The sequence below is a fragment of the Hypanus sabinus genome, chromosome 4 (genome assembly GCF_030144855.1).
Source record: "Hypanus sabinus isolate sHypSab1 chromosome 4, sHypSab1.hap1, whole genome shotgun sequence".
Taxonomy (NCBI): Eukaryota; Metazoa; Chordata; class Chondrichthyes; order Myliobatiformes; family Dasyatidae; genus Hypanus; species Hypanus sabinus.
In genome coordinates, this window is record NC_082709.1 from 183,742,458 (window position 1) to 183,761,387 (window position 18,930).

The 18,930-nt window shown below is 42.1% G+C and overlaps 1 protein-coding gene across 4 annotated transcripts in view; it reads left to right on the forward strand.

The window, feature by feature from the left end:
* The window catches only part of usp25 (ubiquitin specific peptidase 25), a 224,423-nt gene that overhangs the window by 73,630 nt on the left and 131,863 nt on the right, over positions 1 to 18,930 (forward strand). For all 4 annotated transcript variants that reach the window (XM_059968975.1, XM_059968976.1, XM_059968977.1 and 1 more), the window contains one exon: positions 4,802 to 4,888. In XM_059968975.1, coding sequence (XP_059824958.1) covers positions 4,802 to 4,888 — 87 coding nt within the window. The remainder of the gene's footprint in view (positions 1 to 4,801; positions 4,889 to 18,930) is intronic.

Consider the following 18,930-nt stretch of genomic DNA (forward strand, 5'->3'; position numbering starts at 1 on the left):
CAGACTACATTGCACCCACAAAATATTTACCACGCACAGCACATGAAGCAAAATATTACCACAAATAAGCTGGGAAAATATAATTCAAAGAGCATGCAGTGCGCAGCACAGGTAAACAGTAAACAAAATATGTGGTGACTCGTGGACTGTCCCCAGCACATCTTTAGGTTGTGTTGGTAGTTCAAGTTTATTCAACCATACATGAATATCTGTGAATACAGCCAAACAAACAGAGTTCTTTCAGGGCCAAGGTATAAAACACAGTACCAATAGTCATTCACAAACACAAGGCACAAAGAGCACAGAAAAGAGATCTAGCACATATAAGATATCAGTAAAATACAGTCATACAAAAAAAAGTCCAAAACTCTGAGTTGATGGATGTTGCAGCAGTTTGCAGTTGAACATGTTGCAGCTTGTCTTCTGCAGACTGAACACTGGGGGGCAGCTCTGACTCCAGTTTGGAGTGAGCCACTCCAAAGGAGCGCAGTGCACTGCCTCCAATGGCTCTCCTGGGCAGCTTTAGACAGGTGACACCATGTCTTGGGGCCCAGTCCTCACTATGACCAAGGCCATGCTGTTCCCCCACTGTCTACCAATAACCAGTGCACTGGTGAATTGCAAATGCATTTCACTGTATGTTTTGATGTACATGTGATAAATGTATCGGTATCTGAAAAGCAGATACAGACGATACCACTTGCCTCACCCATTGCAATCTGTGGACTCTTAAGCTACCTTGGTGCAACATGTTGGCGTGAACATAGAACAGTACAGCACAGCACCGTATAGGCTCTTTGGCCCATATGTGCTGATCTTTTAACCCACTCTAATTTCCATTTAACTTTAACCTCTCACATAACCCTCCATTTTTCTATCATCCATGTGCTGATCTAGCTTCTCTTAGATGTCCCTAATGTATCTGCCTCTACCATCACCTCTGACAGGGCATTCCACCAACCCACCACTCTCCTACAAACTTGATCATAAAAGCAAGAGGTTCTGCAGATGCTGGAAAATTTTGACAGGTTTTCAAGAGCAGTGGAACAGCCTCTGGCGTTTTGGCCGGTAATGACCACTCAATCGGCATTGCTAAAAGGATAGAGTAGCTGGTCAATGCTAGTTCTTGTTTTTATAGAATCATTATGATATACAGCCCATAAACCGGCCTCCTTATCACACCATGACCCTTTTACCCAACTACACTAGACCAGTTAGTCATATCTTTTTACGTTTGTCCAAGTGTCTCTTAAAAATAATAATTGTATCTGATTCTGTCACCACATTTGGTAACAACCTTTTCTGTGCGGGGAACATTACTTAGAATTCAGATCACCTTAAAACAATGTTTTCGATGCCCTTACCACAGGAAAAATATTTTCACTATCTTCCCTGTCTGTGCACGACAATGTGTTCACTTGTGGAAGGACCTGTTTCTGTACTATGGTGGTCTTTGACTCTCTGCTGTGGATCATCTTGTGAGCTGTTAGTACACCACCTCTCAGCTTCCATCACTCTAACCTATCCTCTCTCTCCAGAACTAAATCCTTCCAATCTAGACGATATGCTGGTGAATCAACACTCCTAACTCCCCTGTGCAACCATATCATTCCTACAGTCAGAAATAAGAAGCTGGAAGAACTTAGCAGGTCAGGCAGCATCTGTGGAGGGAAATGGGCAATCCGCGATATGGGTTGAGACCCTTCATCTTGCCATCCTTCCATCAGGGAGATGACAAGAACTCCACGCAGTTGCTCCAAGGTCCATGCCATTTATTAGAATAAAAGCTGAGCACTTCCTCCATCTCAAGTTCAATACTAAACTCTGACAACATCACTAAAATGGAACATCTGGTTATTGTTCCATTGTGTTGGAATTAAGTGCTGGGTCTCCTAAATTATATAGAACAATACAACACAATGTTGTGCTCTTTGGCCCACAATGTTGTGCCAGTCTGTATAAACCTACTCCAAGATTAATCTAACCTTTCCTTCAAACATGGCCAAACCTCTTCAATTTTCTTTCATTCATGTGCCTAAGAGACTCGCTAATGCATCAGCCTCAACCATCACCCCTGGGTGTTTTTCTGTGCACTCATCATTTTTATTATATCTGATATCTCTCAGTGAAACTTTCCTTCACTCACCTTAAAATGATGATTCCTGTTTAAAAGAACATTCGAACTTCACCAGTACTGACGAAGGATCTGGCCTCGAACAATAAGTTCATCTTCCTCCAGCATTTTGCGTGAGTTCCAGGTCTGCAGTCTCTCTTATGACTACAGAAATATACAGTCGGCCCTCCTTATCCGCGAGTTCTGCATCCGCGAATCGAGAAAACCCAGAAGTGCTCTTTCAGCATTTGTTGTTCAAACATGTACGGACTTTTTTTTCTTGTCATTACTCCCTAAACAATGCAGTATAACAACTATTTCACATAGCATTTACATTGTATTAGGTATTATAAGTAATCTAGAGATGATTTAAAGTATACGGGAGGATGTGCATGGGTTATCGTGAATCGGGATCGAAAAAAATCGGGAGTTTTCTTACTAAGTAAGTCAGAACAGGTACATCCGGTATTATTTAGCGTCAGTTAGTCAAACGTTTGTTTTAGTATATAGTATGTATTTTACCTTTCTATGCATATAAAACACTTAAGTACGTTTGTTTCAGCGCCGGGCTCGGAGCAAGCCGGTAACAGACCACTTTCAAGTGAGCTTTCTATCCGTGCCAGGTTGACGTGGAGGATCAAAAACTCAAAACCCCAAAACCCAATAACTAAACCACTTCATTGCTTAGTAATAATTGTAGCTTTCATCGGGGCAGAGCCGTTCTCACTTTATCCTTTAAAATTGTTCCGATCGTTGATCGATGTAGCCTAACGCTCTTACAGTGACTGATAGTGTTTCACCTTTTTCTGATCGCTTTATTATTTCCGCTTTATTTTCAATCGTGATCATGGTTATTTTTGTGAACCGAAACACTGCGGATTCTGAGCTCTGTCGCTGGGTCCTAATATCCACTGCACTAAGACAGGTTAAATAAGGTCTGGGATTCCTCTGGGTCTTAAGGTCCACAGCATTGACGGAACTTGAACATCCGTGTTTTTCTTTTGGTATCCATGAGGGGTCCTGGAACCAATCCCTCGCGGATAAGGAGGGCCGACTGTAGTTTTTCTAACTTATCTTTCTTTCTGTCGTTTGGTTCTTTTTTATATTAATTCAAGCGTTCTGGGCTTTGCAGTGTAAGCCAACCTTTAACTACCCACCCTTCAATTCCCTTGAGAAACATAGAAAACCTACAGCACAATACAGGCTCTTCGGCCCACAATGCTGTGCCGAACATATGCTTACTTTAGAAATTACCTAGGGTTACCCATAGCCCATAGTCAGTTAGTCCTGACGAAGGGTCTCGGCCCGAAACATCGACAGCGGTTCTCCCTATAGATGCTGCCTGGCCTGCTGCGTTTCACCAGCATTTTGTGTGTGTTGCTTACCCATAGCCCTCAGTTTTTCTAAGCTCCATGTACCTATCCAGGAGTCTCACTTCCAAGGACTCTTTACAACTTATGAACTTATGTTCTCAGTATTACTTTTATTTGCACAGTTTGTCTTCTTTTGCAGATTGGTTGTTGTCAGTCTCTGTTTATGTATAGTTTTCCTAAAATCCCATTGTTATATTTTTCTTGAAATTGCCTGCAAGAAAAAGAATCTCAAGGTAATATATAGTAACCAGTCGATAGTTTGATGATAAATTTACTGTGAACTTTGACCCAATGTACCTATGATGTGACTGCTTGTTTTTCATTGCATTTGTGCATATACAGTACTGTGCCAAGGTTGTTATAGCTGGGGGTGGTAATGGGGATAAGCTGCCACTGTCTATTAAATGCTCCCAATGGCATGTGCCTCAAATAGCTCTAACAACCAAGTCCAGCTCCTGATCTTCACGTGTGGCTGAGCTACTAAGCCCACTGGAACTGTTTCGAATGACAGGAGATGCAGCAAAGGTGGGTTACCGGCACCTTAAAACCAGTCACTTAAGTCTGATGGGGCTTGCCAGCTCATTTAAGAGAAGGAAGACTCTGATCTCAATCCTCCGCTGCCTGTGGCTATACCCACTCATGGGGAAGGCTATGGGGAGAAGGCAGGGGAGTTGTGATGACTGGAAGAATTGGATCAGCCATAATGGAGTGGCGGAGCAGACTTGATGGGCTGAATGGCCTACTTCTGCTCCTCTATCTTATGGTCTTATGGCTTCGGGGGTAAACTTCGAGGGAAGAAACTGGAGCTCGAGTCCCTAATGCAGTCCTACATTGAGTTCAATGCTGACTGGCAACTCCTGCAACACTGCAGGTACTAAACTGTATCAGTCTCTGCTGTTCCTTTAGGTTCATCAGATGCATGGAGAGGGGGAGCTTCCTACATGGGCCAACAGCTCATGCTCCATATTGTATTGCCCAAGGTTGCATATCTAGACAGCTAAGATGCAACATTCATGGCCAGCTCTGAGTAATGGAGGCCATCACCTCACCTCCGTTCTCCTTTACTCAACTGTGATTCCCCTCTCTCTGCCTCCTTACCACTCTCAGCCCATAATAGAGACACATATCAGAATCAGGTTTATCATCACTCACATGTCATAAAATTTCAGCAGTCCTGATGAAGGGTCTTGGCCCAAAGCGTCAACTGTATTCTTTTCCATAGATACTGCCTGGCCTGGCTTCTTGTGCTAAGTATTTGCCATGTAAATTTCCAGCATTGATCCTAATGTATTGTTCTTGTTCCTTCTTCCTGTAGTCATTGTTTAACCTGCTGAAGTTTCGAAGACTCGTCCTCAACTATGTACCACCAATTGATCCACAGGATGTGCCTCATAATCAAAAGGTGGGTGGCCTGCAAGTAGGACCTGCAGTGCAGAGACTTTCCTCTGATGTGTACAAAGGGTGAAAATAAGTGAGCTCTCATTTTGAAGGGTCTCAGCCTAAAAGGTTGACTGTTTATTCACTTCCATAGATGCTGCCTGACCTGCTGAGTTTCTCCAGTATTTTGTGTCTATTGCTTTGGATTTCCAGTATCTGCTGTATTTCTCATGTCTTTATCATCTAAGCAAGATTCCGTGCTTCAGTCTGCAGTTTTTCATTCTGTGGAATGAAAGGGTAAATGTATATAAGGAATGAAAAGGTAAATGTATATAAGGAATTGAAAGGTCTGGATAGAGCAAATGTGGAGAGGATGTTCCCTATCGTGGGGGATTCTAGCATCAGAGAGTACAGCCATTGAAATTAATCCATTTGAACAGAAATGAGGAAAAGTTTCTTTAGCCAGAGGGTGGTGAATCTGTGGAATTCATTCCCACCAATAGCTGCAGATCAAGTCATTGGGTGTATTTAAGGCAGAGCTTGATAGGTTCTTAATTAATTAAAGCATCAGTAGTTATAGCCTAATTCTGCTCCTATGTCTTCTGGTCTTATCTCTGATCGGAGACACAGGAGGTTGCAGGTTCTGGAACCTGAAGTAACAAACGTCAGGATAGCGAAGATGCATACATCAGGATACTCAACTACAGCTCAGCATTCAATACCGCGTCATCCCCTCAACGCTAATCAATAAGCTTCAGTACCTTGGTCTCAATACCTTCTTGTGCAGTTGGATCCTCGATTTCTTCACTTGCAGATTGGTTGTCTGTACTGTTGAGGATGGTTTTTCATTGATTCTATTGCATTTCTTGTATTTACTATAAATGGCAGCAAGAAAATCAATCTGTGGTGGGATATATGTACTTTGATATTAAGTTTACTTTGAACTTTGAGACAGTCTGCTGTAGGGACTCAGTGGGTCAGGCAGCATCTGTGGGGGGAATGGACAAGTTGATGTTTCTGGTCGAGGCATAGGACACAATAGTACAGCCCAGCAACAGGTACTGTACTTTGATCCAGAATCTTTGGACTGAAACATGAGGTCGAGGTCAAGTTCAATGTCCCTTGTGTCTGAGCATAATCAATATCTCCCCCCCGCCCCACTTCCCAACTGTTCATCTACTTATCTAACAATCTCTCAGATGTCTCAGTGGTATCCTCTTCCACCACCTCCTCTGTCAGCGAGTTCCAGACAACACCTATTCTTTTAGTAAAAAAAATTGTCTTGCGTTCATAATAAATAGAAAGAAGCACAATAGAATCAGTGAAAAACCACACATGACAGACACGAACATAAAACAACAAACTCTGCAAATACAAAAAAAAAGCAGTAAATATTGAGTACATGAGTTGTAGAAGCATTAAAAGTGAGTCCATAGTTTGTGGAATCAGTTCAGTGTTGGTGTGAGTGAAGTTATCCACTCTGGTTCAGGAACCCAATGGTTGAAGGGTAATAACTGTTCCTGAACCTGTGGTGTAGGACTTGAGGCTCTGTACCACCATCCTGGCAGCAGTGAGAAGAGAACATGGCCTGGATGGGGGGAGTCCTTGATGGATGTGGCTTTCCTGCAAGAGTGCTCCTTGTGAATGTGCTCAATGGTGGGGAGGGCTTTTCCTGTGATGGACTGGGCCGTTTCCACTACTTTTTGCAAGGGCATTGGTGTTTCCCACACTGGGCCGAGATGCAAAAAGCCAGTATGCTCTCCATTGTATGTCAATAGATGTTTCTCAAATTTTAGATGACAGATGCTGTGTTGACCTGTTCCACCATCAATTGAACCCTTCCTCCTTCCAGAGCCCATAACTTTCCATTTTTGTTTTTGTACATCCATGTGCCTATTTAAGAGACTCTTAAATGTTCCTACTGTATCAGCCTCTATCATCATGCCTGTAGTGTATTCCAGGCACCCAACATTCACTGTGTAAAAGTAAACTGCCTCAGACATGGTGGCTTAGTTGTTAGCATAACCCTATTACAGCACCAGTGACCTGAGTTCAGTTCCCACCACTGTAAAGGGTTTGTATGTTCTCTCTATGACTGCATGGCTTCCTCTGGGTGCTCCGGTTTCCTCACACATTCCAAAGACGTGTTTTAGTAGGTCACATGGATGTAATTGCCAGAAGGGCCAGTTACCGTGCTGTATCTCTAAATAAATAAAAAATAAAGAAAAACATCTCAAACACAAATTCTGCAGATGCTAGAAATCCATAGCATTACACAAAAAATTTGGGAATTAGAAGTATCTCCACATGTGACGTAGACCTCATCCAAGTCATTTATAAAAATCACAAAAGAGCAGTGGGTCCCAGAACAGATCCCTGTGGAACTTTATTTATTTAGCGATGCAGCACTGTAACAAGCCCTTCCAGGGAACCCGTAATTACACCCCTGTGACCAATTAACCTACTAACCCATGCTCTTTGGGATGTTAGAGGAAACCAGAGCACCCAGAGGAGCCCCACACGGTCGGGAGAATGTACAAATTCCTTACAGACAGTTGTCAGGTTATCTGTCCATGAGTCTCAGTTGTCTGCAGGGGGGCTCAGTAGAGCTCTGGAAAACATTAAGAAGAGAAGCAAAAATAAATCAGCTTTTAACGATTCACGAGTACACTCCGACCACTTATAATGTTAGTTTATCCAGGTCGAAGGACCAATTGCAAGTAATTCAGTTTAAAACAGAAGGTTAGTAAGTGGAGGTCCGCAAGGATGGCAGTGACAACAGTGCAGTCTGATTGAAGTTTGAGGCTTTGTCTTTATTTCAAGTTCAAGGTAAATTTATTACCAAAATACATATATATTACCATATACTGCCTTGAGATTCATTTTCTTGCAGGCATTTACAGGAAAAATTAAATAATAATAGAATTTATGAAAAACTACACGCTAAGTCTGACACACAACCAAAGTTCAAAGTGAATTTATTATCAAAGTACATATATACAACCATACACATTTTGACCAATCTGCAAAAGAAGACAAATTATGCAAATAAAAAAAATAATGATACTGAGAACCTGAGTAGCAATGTCTTCAAAAACAAGTCTGTAAGTTGTAGAATCAGTTCAGCAAAGTGACGAATGAAGTTATCCATGCTGGTTCAGGAGCCTGAGCAGTAATAACTGTCCCTGAATCTTTTGGTTCAATGCTGACTGGCAACTCCTGTGATGCCACTGATGCCAAACTGTATCATTCATTCCCTGCCATTTCTTTGGATTCATCAGCTACGTGGAAAGGGAGAGCCTGTTGTATGGCAACAGCTTGCTCTTCATATCGTACAGTATTGGCTTGCTAACCTAGACAGCTAGGACACAACATCCATGGCCAATCCTAACCAATGGAACGCTTCTCAGAACCTGGTGTTGAGGAACCTAAGGCTCCTGTACCTCCTCCCCAATGGTGGTAGTGAGAAGAGAACATGGCCTGGAGTGGGGTGTCTTTGATGATGGATTCTGCTTTCTTGTGGAAGTGTTCCATGTAAGTGTGCTCAGTGGTGGGGTCATTTTGCACTTTGCATTTCTGTGTCCTATCTTATGGCATAGAGAATAAATTATAATTAATTATAAATAATTTATATGACAATAAATGTAATCATTTGATTTGAATACAGTTAATTGGGATGCATCAGAAACAGTGTATTTTGGTCCCTAATTAGGCTGCCCTAATTTGCCTAAGTTCATGGAAATAGTTAAAAGGTATAGAGTTATGAAATACGGAATGAATTGGTTGGGTTGAGTTGTTCTCTAATCTTGGCAATCCATTTGCAAACATTTTGTCACCATATGAGGAGACATTGTCAGTGGGCTGTCCAATTGTAGATCGTCTTCATAATGCTTGGTTTTTATATACTTATATGCGTTTCTGGAATTCTTCCCACATTGGCAACACACAGAGTTCGCCACACAACTAATCAGCACAAGACCCCCTCCCTACGTCATAATCAAGTTTCTGTAATGACGCCCATTTAACTGATTGATAAGTAAATAAAGGCCAAGCATTCGGAGGTAATGAAACATTTGCAAATGGATTGCCAGGATCAGAAAGCAACTCAAACCAACCACCCGAACTGCATATTTTCCAAGTCATTTTCAAAGAATAAATTCAAACGCTAATGCTGTTAGTTCATAATAGCTGTCACTGGAGGAGTTTATCCATCATGTTCTTATGATTGACTGTAATTGAACAAAATGGAGAAAAAAATTCAAAAACCTGAGGCACAAACAGACTTGGGAGTCCTTGTGTAGGATTCCCTAGAGGTTAATTTGCAGGTTCAGTCTGTGGTGAGGAAGGCAAATGCAATGTTAGCATTCATTTCAAGAGGACTAGAATATAAAAGCAAGGATGGAATGATGAAACTTCATCAAGCACTGGTGAGGCCTCACTTGAAGTATTCTGAGCAGGTTTGGGCCGCTTAGTTCAGAAAGGGTATGCTGAAAGAGGGTTCAAAGGAGGTTCATGAAAATGATTCCAGGATTGAATGGCTTGTTAAATGAAGAGTGTTTGATGGCTCGTGGCCTATGTTCATATGAATTCAGAAGAATGAGGGGTGACCTCGTTGAAACCTATCCAGTGGTGAAATGCCTTGATAGTGGATGAGGAGAGAACGTTTCCTATGGTGGGAGAGTCTAAGACCAGAGGACACAGTCTCAGAATAGAGGGGGATCCTTTTAGAACAGATCTGAGGAGGAATTTCTTGAGCTAGAGAGTGGTAAATCTGGAGTTCATTGCCACAGGCAGCTGTGGGGGCTGTCTTTATGTATACTTAAGGCAGGGTTGATAGATTCTTGATTGGTCAGGGCATGAAGAGATACGGGGAGAAGGCAGGTGATGGGGCTCAGAGAAAAGATGGATTAGCCTTGCTGAAATGGCTGATAGGCCAAATGGCCTAATTCTGCTCCAATATCTTATGGTCTTATAGTCTAAATCAGTGCTGATACCTGGTGCAGGTAATGGACTGGCTTCGTATAATGCTTTAGATCAGTGGTCACCAACCTTTTTAAGCCCAAGATCCCCTACCTCGGCCTTAGTAAAAGGCAAGATCGACCCCACATCAATTAGTTACACGCATGCGCACCAGGGCAGAAAAGACTGGAAGTAAAACCCCACAACCCGGAAGTAGAAATAATATATAAACACAGGGGGTACCCACTTTTTTTTGCACCGCGGACTAGTTTAATATTGATAATATTCTTGCGGATCAGCCGACAGTGTTAAACACAACTGGCATACAGCGATACTCGAAGCAGGTTCCATATATCCAGTCTATTCTACTTTTCACAGCTCTCGGCTTTTGTCCCACTTGCTCATATTTTTTCCGCTGAGAAAACTCAGTGGGTTCGTCTTTAAGTGCTGGGTGCTTGGACTCGGTAATGAAGCAGTTTTGAGACATTGCCTCATTAGACAGCCTCCGGGCCCGAACTCAGCCTCCCGCCCGCCCACTGCCAGACACCTTGGCCAGGTGTAGCTGGTCGTGGGTGGGGTGAGAAGATAGGTTCAGTGTGCTAAACAAATTCAGAGGCAACGCTCCAGGCCAGTAGTGACGGCACTTCCCGCCGGCCGCTGGAGGCCAACTGGTGATCCCTGGCGTAAGGGTGTTTAGTTGCCTGATGACTTCACGTGGGTTCAAGTTCAACAGTGGGTTGACAGGGAATGAGGAAAAGTGCAGCTGACTCGTATCGTTTCCTCACAGCCCGGTGGTTGGGAACCAGTGAATTACACTGTGTAGTGCGGGAGAGCTATACGCATGCGCACTGGACAGAAAGAAGGGAACTAAAACCCCGCAACCCGGAAACAATCTCACGACAGTATTTGTGTATTTATTTTTCATTTTTTGTCGGGATCAACTGGGAAAGTCTCGCAGATCGACGGGTTGGCGACCACTACTTTAGATGATTGTATCCATCGAATCTGCATTTTCATTGTAACATTCAAGATGATTGATTGTCCATACCTTCAAATTCTTCGTAATTACTGACTTGTTGAAGTGGTGAAATAGTTTAATTTTCACATTGGCTGTTTCTGGCATCTTCAAGCCTGAATGCAGTGAACATAACAGTTCTGAATTGTCGTAGTTCTTCCCACCATTGAGCACATCTACATGGAGTGCTTTTGTGGGAAAGCAGTATCCATGGTCAAGGACCCCCACCACTGAGACCATGCTCTCTTCTCACTGCTCCCTTTAGGACAAGTTACAGGATCCTCAGCACCCACACCACTAGGTTCAGGAATAATATTACCCTTCAACCATCAGGCTCCTGAACCAGAGGTGATAACTTCAGTCAGCTTCACTTGCCCCATCACTGAAAGGGTTCACACAGTTCACTTTCAAGGGCTCTTTATCTCATCTTTGCGATATTTATTGCTCACTTATTTTGTACTTTTTTTTAGTATTTGCACAGTTCGTTGTCTTTTGCACATTAGTTGTTTGTCCATCTTGTTGGGTGCAGCTTTTCATTGTTTCTTCTGTGTTCCTTGGAATTACTGTGTATGCCTGCAAGAAAATGAATCTCAAGATTGTATTTGGTGACATATACTGTATATGTGTACTCTGAAAATAAATTTACTTCGAACTTTGGACTTAGGTCTCGCCAACTATCAGTGACAAAAATCACTGCTTTTTGACACAAACACATGCAGTTGATGCTATTTAAAAGCTGATCATTCTAAACACAGTGTAATCTCTAATGACCACAGAACTGCATGCTACTGATGCTGGTTCAAAACTGTTTGGCAACAGTCTCCCAAATAAGCGAAGGAAATCCCAGCTGTTGTGTGCTCTTAGGAGTCGTCCCAAATAGACAGCTACCTCGATTAACTGATAGCCGAATTATCTGGAACCCTTGCATAATCGTGTCCTTTCCTTTTCGTGCGCTGACAATAGTTCTGTCTCCACTCCTATCTTTGCCATCCTGCATTGCAGCTCCCTCTGGTGGCAAATAATTGATCTGAGGGTCAAACACCATTCACGTCCATCAGAAGCTTAAGTGTTCAGAATCTGGTTTATTATCACTGACTTCTATGATATGAAATGTATTGTTTTGCAGCTGCAATACTACAAAGATATAAAAATGCTATAAATTCCAAAAGCAATAGTGCAAAAAGGAATAATGATGTAGTGTTCACCTTATTGTGGACCGTTCAGGAATCTGATGGTGCTGATGAAGAAGTTGTACATGAATCGTTGAGTGTGGGTCTTCTTGCTCCTGTGCCCTCCTCCTTGATTGTAGTAACGAGAAGAGAGTATGTCCTGAGAGTCTTTAGTGATAGATGCTGCCTTCTTGAGGCATGATATTCGTGATGGTGGGAAGAGTTGTATCAGTGATGGGGCTGGCCGAGTATACAGCCTCCTGCAATCCTATACATTGCAGTCTCCATACCAGGCAGTGAAGCTCTCCACTGAACATTGGTAGAAATTTTCTCCAGCTCCTGATGAAGTAGAGCTAATCAGAATCAGACTTTAATCGCCAAGTACCTGTGCACATACAAGAAATTTACTTCTAGCAGATGTTGTCTCTCTGCTCATAACAGATGATAGATATAAATGAAAATATAGATTATACATACAAGTAGTGCAATCCAAGTAATAGTTAGCCGGCAGTTAACTGTTCAGCAAAGTGACCGCAGTAGGGAAAAAACTTCCCCAGTGCCTATTAGTCTTAGTCTGGAGGGATCTGAAGCGCCTACCAGACGGAAGCAGTTTGAACAGTCCGTGCGCAGGATGGAAGGAGTCCTTTATGATGTTCCCCGCCCTCTTCTTCAACCTGGAAGAGTACAGGTCCACAATAGAGGGCAGGGAGGCTCCAATGATGAGCTCTTCAATGACATGCCTTCTTCATGATTGCTTCAATGTGTTGGACCCAGGATGGATCCTCAGAGATGTTGACGCCCAGAAACTTGAAAATGATCACCTTTTCCACTGTTGACCCTCCATGAGGTCTGCTGTGTGTTCTTTCAACTTCCTGTTCCTGAAGCCTACAGTCAGTTCCTTGATCTTGCTGAATTTTAGTCCAGTGTTGTTGTTGTGGCACCACGCAACCAGTTGTGCTGTTTCACTCCTGTACACCTCCTTGTCACAATCTGAGATTCTGCCAACAATAACAGTAGAAGCAGTTTAGTTTTGTTACTGAGAAATTTCGAAGTCAGCAGAAGATTTCAGCACTGTGTACACTGCTGGGAAGTTTTGTATGTTGTACCATAGAGGAGCATCACTTCCATGGAAGAAATTGGAGATGACCTATGAGAAGCCCTGGAACATAGGAGATAAGGTTGACATGATAGAGATAAGTCTATAAGACAAAAATTAGAACTATTTATCACATGTATGTCAAAACATACAGTGAAACATACATATGTGTCAATGACCAATGCAGTCTGAGGATATGTTATTAGCAGCCTGCAAATATCTCCACACTTCCAGCATAAACACAGCATGCCCACAACTCACTAACCCTAACCCATGCCTCTTCGAAGGTGGGAGGAAACCAGAGCACCTGGAAGAAGCCCATATGGTCACAAGAAAAACATACAAACTTCTTGCAGGTAGTGGCAGCAATTAAACTCTGATCCCTGGCACTGTAAAGCATTATGCTAGCCGTTATGCTATCGTGCCACCCTTGGTTGCCTGCACGGCATAGACAAGGTCAAAGCATATAGTCTTTTTCTGGCAGAGGAGGTTAAAAACAAGTGGACATAGGTTTAAGATTTAAAAGAGACATCAGGGCAATTTCTTCAACCAAAGAGTTGTGAGTATTTGGAATGAGCTGCAAGAAATAGAGGTTGAGAGGGGCATATTAACACCATTTAAACGCCATCTATGTAAGGATGGAAAAAAACATTTAGAGGGCTGTGGGTAAAACATGAGCAGACAAGACTAGCTTGCTGGGAAACACAGTCAGTATGAACATGTTGGCCGATGATCCTGTTTCCGTGCTCTATGAATAAACTGAAAATGTAATGGGGATCAATAGAGGAATCTGAATCAGGTTTAATTCACCAGCATATGTTGTAAAATTTGTGGACTGTGGCAGCAGTACAATACAATACATAATGGGGAAAAAACATGAATTACAGGGAATGTGTAGATGTATATAAAATATATATGTATGTAAGTAAGTAGTGCAAAAATAGAAATTTAAAAAGTAGTGAGGTAGTATTCACAGGTTTAATGTCCATTCACAAATTGGATGGCAGAGGGGACGAAGCTGTTCCTGAAACATTGAGAACATCCAAGAGTTACTCTGTTCCATATAATGCTACATGAGCCTGTTGTCAATATAGCTGCTAAAAAGAATGTAGCTAGCTGTATTATGAGAGCACTTTTCAAAAATAGCTTCATGAGAGGGGAGTGAATCAACCTCTTGTGTGAGGATCTTTCTAAAGGCTTTGAATACAAAGTGCAGCAGGTGGCTTTGAACCATTACCCTTTCCCTGTTAATCCTTTAGTGATCAACAAGCTTACCGAATGTCATTGTTACTGAATGGAGTGATTTCTGTCGGGTCAGTCATAACATAAGAGTAGGTGCAGACTAAACATTAGAGTCTTACTTTTCTGCTTGCTTCAACATTTATTCAAAGCTGGAAAGGATACCAATTGTTCTGTGGACTATTTACAAAGATGATGTGTAAAGTCAGAATACAGAGTCAGGGGGTAAACAGAGGTAGCTGGCTGGCTTAAATCAGAATCAGGTTTACTGTCACTGACATATGTTGCGAAATTTGTTTTTTGGCAGTGGTACAGTGCATTACATACAGAAAAGTTTCTAAAAATTATGAATATACAGTATGAAAAAATCAATAGTCCGAAAGCAACATAGTAAAGTAGTGTTCATGGGTTGGTTCATGGTCCATTCAGAATTCTGATGGTGGAGGAGAAGAAGCTATTCCTAAGACATTGTGTATCTTCAGGCTTCTGTACCTCCTCATTGAAGAAAGTATAAGGAGAAGAGGAAATGTTCTAAATGGTGAGGGCCCTTCTTCATGGATGCCATCAGCTCAAGGCATTGCCTTTTTGAAGATGTCATCGATACTGGGTAGTCTACTGCCTATGCAACCAGTCAAACTGCTTTCCACAGTACATCTGCAGAAATTTGTAGGGTTTTTGGTGATATACCAAGTCTCATATTCCTATTGAAATATAGCCAATGGTGTGCCTTCATTGTGCATCCATGTTGAGCCCCGGGAACATCTTCAGTGATGTTCACACCTAGGATCATGAAGCTGCTCACCCTTTCCATTGCTGACTCCTCGATGTGAACTGCTATGTGTGTTCTCCCGATTTCCCCTTCCTCGAGTTCATAATCAATTCTTGGGTTTTTCTGACTCTGGATGCAAGGTTGTTTTGAGTGCAAAGCAGAAGCTAGGCTATTTGAAGTCATAAAAGGTAGCAGGACAATTGTGGAGAACGTTCACGTTCATAATCTTTCCTTTGTAACATGAAATCAGACATTACAGTAATTTCTAAATGGGGGTGACTGTGGTAAAATGATAAGACATTAATAAACTTCAGGCATGGACATCCTGCCGGCAAATTATTTTAAAAGTTGCATATTTATAAAAAAGACAAGAAGCTGTATAGTATCAGAAAATAAAAGGGTCAAAAGTAGCCAAATCTATTATGGTGGTGATAAAGGTTAATAAGATCATATGGCCGACAGTTTAATTTTTGAGGAATGAGGAATATTGAGACCACACTTTGAGAACAGTGTGCAGCTTGGTTAATTGGTGGGGGGGGGGGGGGGGTGAGATTGGCAAGTGTGATACCAGATTTGCAAGGATGTTGCAGGCAAGTATTGCTACAGTAATCTTAGAGTCATAGAGCTCTACAGCACAGAAAAAAAGCCCTTCTGACCATCCAGACTGTCCCATTGACTTACACCTGGATCCATCCATGTACTTATCCAAACTTCTCTTTAGTATTGCAATCAAATTTACATCCTCCAGTTCCGCTGGCGGCTTGTTCCATGCTCACACCATGCTCTGAATTAATCATCTCTGGTTTCTATTACTTCTGGTCCTCCAGCATCCCCCCAGATCTGTAACACTCCATTATGTTTCTGAACGACCTTCCTCTGCCTTCTACCCTTAATCCTTTCTCTGTTTGCATTTGGGAGTACATTGGTAAGACACCTTTTTTAACTGCTGCAGTCACGGAGGTGAAGATACTAATACACTATTGACAGAGAGGAAGTTATGGACTTTGACCTGGTGATGTGAGTAAGCTGAGATGCATTGGGCATGGGGCAAAGGTGGTTTTCATAGCTGATGTTCCTGACCTTGTGTAGTGCAGCTTCCATGGAGCGTATCAATCTCTTGGCAGCTCTATCCTTACATACTTTTTAATATTCCCATCAACACAGTAATATAGCAGTTAGTGTAATGCTTTACAGCAGTTAACCATATAACAATCACAGCACGGAAACAGGCCATCTTGGCCCTCCTAGTCCGTGCCGAACCCTTAATCTCACCTAGTCCCACCTACCCGCACTCAGCCCATAACCCTCCACTCCTTTCCTGTCCATATACCTATCCAATTTTACCTTAAATGACACAACTGAACTGGTCTCTACTACTTCTACAGGAAGCTCATTCCACACAGCTATCACTCTTGAGTAAAGAAATACCCCCTCGTGTTTCCCTTAAACTTCTGCCCCCTATCTCTCAAATCATGTCCTCTTGTTTGAATCTCCGCTAATCTCAATGGAAACAGCCTGTTCACGTCAACTCTATCTATCCCTCTCAAAATTTTAAATACCTCAATCAAATCCCCCCTCAACCTTCTACGCTCCAATGAATAGAGACCTAACTTGTTCAACCTTTCTCTGTAACTTAATTGCTGAAACCCAGGTAACATCCTAGTAAATCGTCTCTGCACTCTCTCTAATTTATTGATATCTTTCCTATAATTCGGTGACCAGAACTGCACACAATATTCCAAATTTGGCCTTACCAATGCCTTGTACAACTTTAGCATTACATCCCAACTTCTGTACTCAATGCTTTGATTTATAAAGGCCAGCGTTCCAAAAGCCCTCTTCACCACCCTATCTACATGAGACTCCACTTTCAGGGAACTATGCACAGTTATTCCTAGATCTCTCTGTTCCTCTGCATTCCTCAATGCCCTACCATTTCCTCTGTATGTTCTATTTGGATTATTCCTGCCAAAATGTAGAACCTCACACTTCTCAGCATTAAACTCCATCTGCCAACGTTCAGCCCATTCTTCTAACTGGCATAAATCTCCCTGCAAGCTTTGAAAATCCACCTCATTATCCACAACACCTCCTACCTTAGTATCATCGGCATACTTACTAATCCAATTTACCACCCCATCATCCAGATCATTTATGTATATTACAAACAACATTGGGCCCAAAACAGATCCCTGAGGCACCCCGCTAGTCACCGGCCTCCATCCCGATAAACAATTATCCACCACTACTCTCTGGCATCTCCCATCTAGCCACTGTTGAATCCATTTTATTACTCCAGCATTAATACCTAACGACTGAACCTTCTTAACTAACCTTCCATGTGGAACTTTGTCAAAGGCTTTGCTGAAGTCCATATAGACTACATCCACTGCCTTACCCTCATCAACATTCCTCGTAACTTCTTCAAAAAATTCAATAAGGTTTGTCAAACATGACCTTCCACGCACAAATCCATGCTGGCTACTTCTAATCAGATCCCATCTATCCAGATAATTATAAATACTATCTCTAAGAATACTTTCCATTAATTTACCCACCACTGATGTCAAACTGACAGGTCTATAATTGCTAGGCTTCCTTCTAGAACCCTTTTTAAACAATGGAACCACATGAGCAATACGCCAATCCTCCGGCACAATCCCCGTTTCTAATGACATCTTAAAGATCTCCGTCAGAGCTCCTGCTATTTCTACACAAACTTCCCTCAAGGTCCTGGGGAATATCCTGTCAGGACCCGGAGATTTATCCACTTTTAAATTTCTTAAAAGTGCCAGTACCTCCACCTCTTTAATTGTCATAGGTTCCATAACTTCCTTACTTGTTTCCCACACCTTAGACAATTCAATATCCTTCTCCTTAGTGAATACCGAAGAGAAGAAATCATTCAAAATCTCTCCCATCTCCTTCGGTTCCACACATAGCTGACCACTCTGATTCTCTAAGGGGCCAATTTTATCCCTCACTATCCTCTTGCTTTTAATATAACTGTAGAAACCTTTCGGATTTACTTTCACCTTATTTGTCAAACCAACCTCGTATCTTTTAGCTTTTCTAATCTCTTTCTTAAGATTCCTTTTACATTCTTTATATTCCTCGAGCAATTCCTTTACTCCATGCTGCCTATATCTATTGTAGACATCCCTCTTTTTCTGAACCAAATTTCTAATATCCCTTGAAAACCATGGTGCTCTCAAACCTTTAACCTTTCCTTTCACCCTAACAGGAACATAAAGATTCTGTACCCTCATAATTTCACCCTTAAATGACCTCCATTTCTCTATTACATCCTTCCCATAAAACAACTTGACCCAATCCACTCTCTCTAAATCCCTTCGCATCCCCTCAAAGTTAGCCTTTCTCCAATCAAAAATCTCAACTCTAGGTCCAGTCCTGTCCTTCTCCATAATTATATTGAAGCTAATGCTATTGTGATCACTGGACCCGAAGTGCTCCCCAACACGTACATCTGTCAGCTGACCGATCGCATTCCCTAAAAGGAGATCCAACACTGCCCCATCTCTAGTCGGTACTTCTATGTATTGTTGCAAAAAACTATCCTGCACACATTTCACAAACTCTAAACCATCCAGCCCTTTTACAGAATGAGCTTCCCAGTCTACATGTGGAAAATTAAAATCTCCCACAATCACCACCTTGTGTTTACTACAAATATCTGCTATCTCCTTACACATTTGCTCTTCCAACTCACGCGCCCCATTAAGTGGCCTATAATACACTCCTATCAGTGTTACTGCACCTTTCCCATTCTTCAATTCCACCCAAATGGCCTCCCTAGAGG